This window comes from Lissotriton vulgaris, chromosome 8 (genome assembly GCF_964263255.1).
Source record: "Lissotriton vulgaris chromosome 8, aLisVul1.2, whole genome shotgun sequence".
In the NCBI taxonomy this organism is placed as follows: Eukaryota; Metazoa; Chordata; class Amphibia; order Caudata; family Salamandridae; genus Lissotriton; species Lissotriton vulgaris.
Genome location: NC_141696.1, coordinates 1,254,421,232 through 1,254,427,231, shown reverse-complemented (window position 1 = coordinate 1,254,427,231; position 6,000 = coordinate 1,254,421,232). Strand labels below are relative to the sequence as shown.

At 46.8% G+C, this 6,000-nt stretch overlaps 1 protein-coding gene across 1 annotated transcript in view; it reads left to right on the top strand.

The window, feature by feature from the left end:
* The first annotated feature begins 4,903 nt into the window (after positions 1–4,903).
* Positions 4,904–6,000, top strand: part of PDX1 (pancreatic and duodenal homeobox 1) — a 30,310-nt gene continuing 29,213 nt past the window's right edge. Inside the window, exon 1 of the mRNA XM_086933460.1 lies at positions 4,904–5,341. Coding sequence (XP_086789586.1) covers positions 4,957–5,341 — 385 coding nt within the window. The 5' untranslated portion in view covers positions 4,904–4,956. The remainder of the gene's footprint in view (positions 5,342–6,000) is intronic.

The window sequence follows — 6,000 nt, the reverse complement described above, 5'->3', positions numbered from 1 at the left end:
GGCCTTCAGGGGGCGTGGCCTCAGTCCTCGCCGAGTTGGCGGTTTGTCAGGGAATTCGTGGGCTACGAGTCAGCGCTTGTTCCGCTACTCGCTGTGCTCTTGGTGAAGGTGAGTGCCCTGGCGCTTTGCTAGCGCGCGGTGATTTTAAAAGCAGCAAGATTATACAAGTGACAATTTCAAATTAGCAGTTTTAAAAGCTCCCGGCTTCCGCCTCAGGAGAGCGCCTGTATCTGGCTTTGGCGCTTGTGATCAGCGCTTAAGTACTGCGACAGGGGGGGACGTGGCCTTCAGGGGGCGTGGCCTCAGTCCTCGCCCAGTTGGCGTTTTGTCAGGGAATTCGTGGGCTACGAGTCAGCGCTTGTTCTCCTACTCGCTGTGCTCTTGGTGAAGGTGAGTGCCCTGGCGCTTTGCTAGCACGCAGTGATTTTAAAAGCAGCAAGATTATACAAGTGACAATTTCAAATTAGCAGTTTTAAAAGCTCCCGGCTTCCGCCTTAGGAGTGCGCTTGTATCTGGCTTTGGCGCTTGTGATCAGCGCTTAAGTACTGCGACAGGGGGGCGTGGCCTTCAGGGGGCGTGGCCTCAGTCCTCGCCGAGTTGGCGCTTTGTCAGGGAATTCGTGGGCTACGAGTCAGCGCTTGTTCCGCTACTCGCTGTGCTCTTGGTGAAGGTGAGTGCCCTGGCGCTTTGCTAGCGCGCGGTGATTTTAAAAGCAGCAAGATTATACAAGTGACAATTTCAAATTAGCAGTTTTAAAAGCTCCCGGCTTCCGCCTCAGGGGAGCGCGTGTATCTGGCTTTGGCGCTTGTGATCAGCGCTTAAGTACTGCGACAGGGGGGCGTGGCCTTCAGGGGGCGTGGCCTCAGTCCTCGCCCAGTTGGTGTTTTGTCAGGGAATTCGTGGGCTACGAGTCAGCGCTTGTTCCGCTACTCGCTGTGCTCTTGGTGAAGGTGAGTGCCCTGGCGCTTTGCTAGCGCGCGGTGATTTTAAAAGCAGCAAGATTATACAAGTGACAATTTCAAATTAGCAGTTTTAAAAGCTCCAGGCTTCCGCCTCAGGAGTGCGCGTGTATCTGGCTTTGGCGCTTGTGATCAGCGCTTAAGTACTGCGACAGGGGGGCGTGGCCTTCAGGGGGCGTGGCCTCAGTCCTCGCCGAGTTGGCGTTTTGTCAGGGAATTCGTGGGCTACGAGTCAGCGCTTGTTCCGCTACTCGCTGTGCTCTTGGTGAAGGTGAGTGCCCTGGCGCTTTGCTAGCGCGCGGTGATTTTAAAAGCAGCAAGATTATACAAGTGACAATTTCAAATTAGCAGTTTTAAAAGCTCCAGGCTTCCGCCTCAGGAGTGCGCGTGTATCTGGCTTTGGCGCTTGTGATCAGCGCTTAAGTACTGCGACAGGGGGGCGTGGCCTTCAGGGGGCGTGGCCTCAGTCCTCGCCGAGTTGGCGTTTTGTCAGGGAATTCGTGGGCTACGAGTCAGCGCTTGTTCCGCTACTCGCTGTGCTCTTGGTGAAGGTGAGTGCCCTGGCGCTTTGCTAGCGCGCGGTGATTTTAAAAGCAGCAAGATTATACAAGTGACAATTTCAAATTAGCAGTTTTAAAAGCTCCCGGCTTCCGCCTCAGGAGAGCGCGTGTATCTGGCTTTGGTGCTTGTGATCAGCGCTTAAGTACTGCGACAGGGGGGCGTGGCCTTCAGGGGGCGTGGTCTCAGTCCTCGCCCAGTTGGCGTTTTGTCAGGGAATTCGTGGGCTACGAGTCAGCGCTTGTTCCGCTACTCGCTGTGCTCTTGGTGAAGGTGAGTGCCCTGGCGCTTTGCTAGCGCGCAGTGATTTTAAAAGCAGCAAGATTATAAAAGTGACAATTTCAAATTAGCAGTTTTAAAAGCTCCCGGCTTCCGCCTCAGGAGTGCGCGTGTATCTATATAGGGGAATAGGGTGGGAAGTAATTTATTTATAATTAACTAAATAATTCAATTTATTTAATTGTATTTAACTTGAATTATTTGTTAATTGATTTTGAATTGTTAATTAATTAATTGTTAATTTGTAAGTAATTTGTATTAATAGGTAACTAATTGTAATAATTAATTTTAATTTGTAATTTTGATTGATTAAATATTATATTATATTAAATTGGTAATTACTTTTAATTAATTTTTTATAGATATTAATTTATATTTTTTTAATAATATATAAAGTATTTACTTTCCCTACTGTTGCACTCTCTGGAGTGGGAATAGTAATTTTTACCCCTACGCTATCCAACGCTTTCCCTACTGTTGCACTCTTTGGAGTGGGAATACTAATTTTAACTCCTACGCTATCCAACGCTTTCCCTACTGTTGCACTCTTTGGAGTGGGAATAGTAATTTTAACCCCTACACTATCCAACGCTTTCCCTACTGTTGCACTCTTTGGAGTGGGAATAGTAATTTTTACCCCTACGCCATCCAACGCTTTCCCTACTGTTGCTCTCACTGGAGTGGGAATAGTAATTTTTACCCCTACGCTATCCAACGCTTTCTCTACTGTTGCACCCCCTGGAGTGGGAATAGTCTTTTTTACCTCTACGCTATCCAAGGCTTTCCCTACTGTTGCACTCACTGGAGTGGGAATAGTAATTTTTACCCCTACGCTATCCAACGCTTTCCCTACTGTTGCACCCACTGGAGTGGGAATAGTAATTTTTACCCCTACACTATCCAATGCTTTCCCTACTGTTGCACTCTTTGGAGTGGGAATAGTAATTTTAACCCCTACGCTATCCAACGCTTTCCCTACTGTTGCACTCTTTGGAGTGGGAATAGTAATTTTTACTCCTACGCTATCCAACGCTTTCCCTACTGTTGCACTCTGGGGAGTTGGAATAGTAATTTTTACCCCTACGCTATCCAATGCTTTCCCTACTGTTGCACCCACTGGAGTGGGAATAGTAATTTTTACCCCTACGCTATCCAACGCTTTCCCTACTGTTGCACTCACTGGAGTGGGAATAGTAATTTTGACCCTCGCGCTATCCAACGCTTTCCCTACTGATGCACTCACTGGAGTGGGAATAGTAATTTTTACCCCTACGCTATCCAACACTTTCCCTACTGTTGCACTCACTGGAGTGGGAATAGTAATTTTAACACTCTTGCTATGCTACGGTAATAATATTGTATCTTTTTTAATAATAATATGTTAATATATATATATATTTTAACAAATCAAATTGTATTTTTTTTTATTACTTAAATTAATTATTTATTAATTTTAAGGCTATTTAAGTATTTTTAAGTATATTTTAGTTATTTATTTTAAATATTTTTTTAATTTTACATAAATTTTAATAAAATCGATATTTTTATAAAGTACATATTTTTAAACGATATTTCTGATTCGATATTTTTGTACTTACCTGTTTGTAGATAGGACTTCGATATTTTTGTAGTCGATATTTTAAATGCCTATATTTTTGTAGTCGATATTATGTCAGTGATCCCTGGTCAACATGTTTCTTGAATTCTTCGTCCCATCAAGGATGAATGGTAATTCATCAGGACCTAAATACAAAATCTAATCTACTCAGGTGGGTGTCCTATATCCCACCTAAAATGATCAAGAAGTGTCAGGAAGAAAAAAAAATTATCTTGCAACCTACATCCCTGATTCAGATGTGTGGACCAAAAAACACATATGACCCTAATCCCTGAGTAACAGGTCCCGCTGGGACTCGATGAGATGTGTAGCATCAAAGTAGCAACTACGGACGAGGGAAATGACCACCTGGTAGTCTGGATCCCACAAACAGGACAGCAGAATATTTTAGAATTATGTTCTGGTCATTAAAGAAAAGTTGAAAAAATCTTACTCTTTAAGGATTATGGGAAGGAGGACAGATTTTGGGGCAATTAATATATTGCTTGCTGGTGATCTAAATTACCTGAAACCTTAGTCTTTTAATTCACAGGCACATAGTTCCCTCCCTCCCTGCCAAGGTTCTTTATTCATTTATGTAGATTTAAAATGAGGCAGAGCTACAGGGAAGAGTGAGCTATGACGAACGGAAGGGCAGTTCTAATGCATGGAGGCAGAAAGACTTTTTGTGTGTAGAGTGTTTTGTGGAGGAGGCAGGGCGCCTCAAAGCATGGACTGCGCAGGGTCTATACTCAATAGGGCTGGGCGAGTCAGTGAATGTCCAAACCTGGCTGGAGGTAGATGCTTCGTTTGGGTTCAGTTTGAGGTTCTTTTGGACTGTCCGGCTGAAAACGAGACATGCCTTAAAATTTCCCCTGCCTGCCCTCTCATCTGGTAGGAGGCGGAAGGGGGTTTGACAGACCGATATATAGATATCTTGGTGGGAAAGTACTCGGAACCGGACGTTATGCTAATATGTTTTCCAATCAGCATTAATCAGCACTCAGCAGCTTCTTCACAATCAATTGACGTGTCTTTACCTGTCAATCAATCCTCCCCAATCAAACAGCAGGGTGGTCACTTGACTTTGTGTGAAGTCTAGCTGATTCTCTGCGCTTAACTTTGCCTCAATGAAGACCTGTAACTCGAGAAGTCAGGCACCACCCCCTAATGCCAACTCCACTCCTCACTGCCTGCATTGCACCCCTCGAATCTCCGTTGGTCTTGGGGTTTGGAGGCGAGCAATATTCCAGTCCCGATTAAATTCCCTCGGCCCCTCTCCACAAGCCTCTGCCCCTGTTCTCGTCGCCACCTCACATATATCCAGGGGCAGTGAAGAACTGCAAGCTGGTCCTGTGTGGGCTCAGGGGCACCTCACCTGCATGGCCACACTTATCGCACTCACCCCAAGCCCCGCCCAATGACTGGCCGCTGCGAGGTCACGTGGATCTCGATTGCCCAATCGCGAGTGTTAGCGGGGGCCGAGCATGGCCTGCCCTCAGGTAAGTCAGACACCTGTCACAGGTGCCCGGCAGAGCCCGGGGAGCGGCGAGCGGCCCCGACATGAACGGCAGCGAGGAGCAGTACTACCCGGGCCCGCACCTCTACAAGGAGCCCTGCGCCTTCCAGCAGCGCGGGCCCGACTACAGCCCCGGGCCGCCGCCCGCCTGCCTCTACATGGGCCCGCGCGCGCAGCAGCACCTGCAGCCGCAGCACTCCTCCGCCTTCCCCGGGACGCTGGGCACGCTGCTGGACCCGGGCAGCCCCCCGGACATCTCCCCCTACGAGGTGCCACCCATCGCCGAAGAGCCGGGCCCGCCGCAGCTGCACCACCAGTGCCACCCGCACCCCCTGCAGCAGGGGGCGCCCTACGCCACGCAGGAGCAGCGCCTACCTTTCCCGTGGATGAAGGCGACCAAGTCTCACGCCTGGAAGAGCCAGTGGACGGGTAAGAAGCGGCCGCGAGGCTCAGTGCCTGGAGGCGGTGACTGAGGGTCTGATCCGGACCCTGTCTTCGACGTTCTAGATGGGGCAGGGTATTCAGTTGCCAGGAGAAAAAAAAACGTATATCTAAATCAAGTGCCAATGGGGAGAGGGAGATATACAACTCTTTATTCAATTGTCACAGGAAATACTAGAGTATATCTGCGTTTCTATAGACAACGCGACCGACAAATTCAACTAATGATTCTATTGTCAGGGAAAATAATATCGCATATCTACATAGCCACGGATCTGTGTACATCGAAAGAGATAAATATACAAGGATACAACGAATTATTCAATGATCAGGTGAACTGGCAGAGTCTATGTCTATCTACAGCTAGAGATATATAGATACAACTATTTATTAAATTGTCAAACTAGAATCGCAGAGTATCTATATATCTATAGAGAAAGAAACGTAGGTACAACTAGAGCATATCTAGGTATCTGTCTGACTATATCTTTATTGATAGAACGATAGGTTCGATAGATAGATAGATAGATAGATAGATAGATAGATAGATAGATAGATAGATAGATAGATAGATAGATAGATAGATAGATAGATAGATAGATAGATATGCAAAAGCAGTTTTAAATGTACATTGCATCTTAACCATA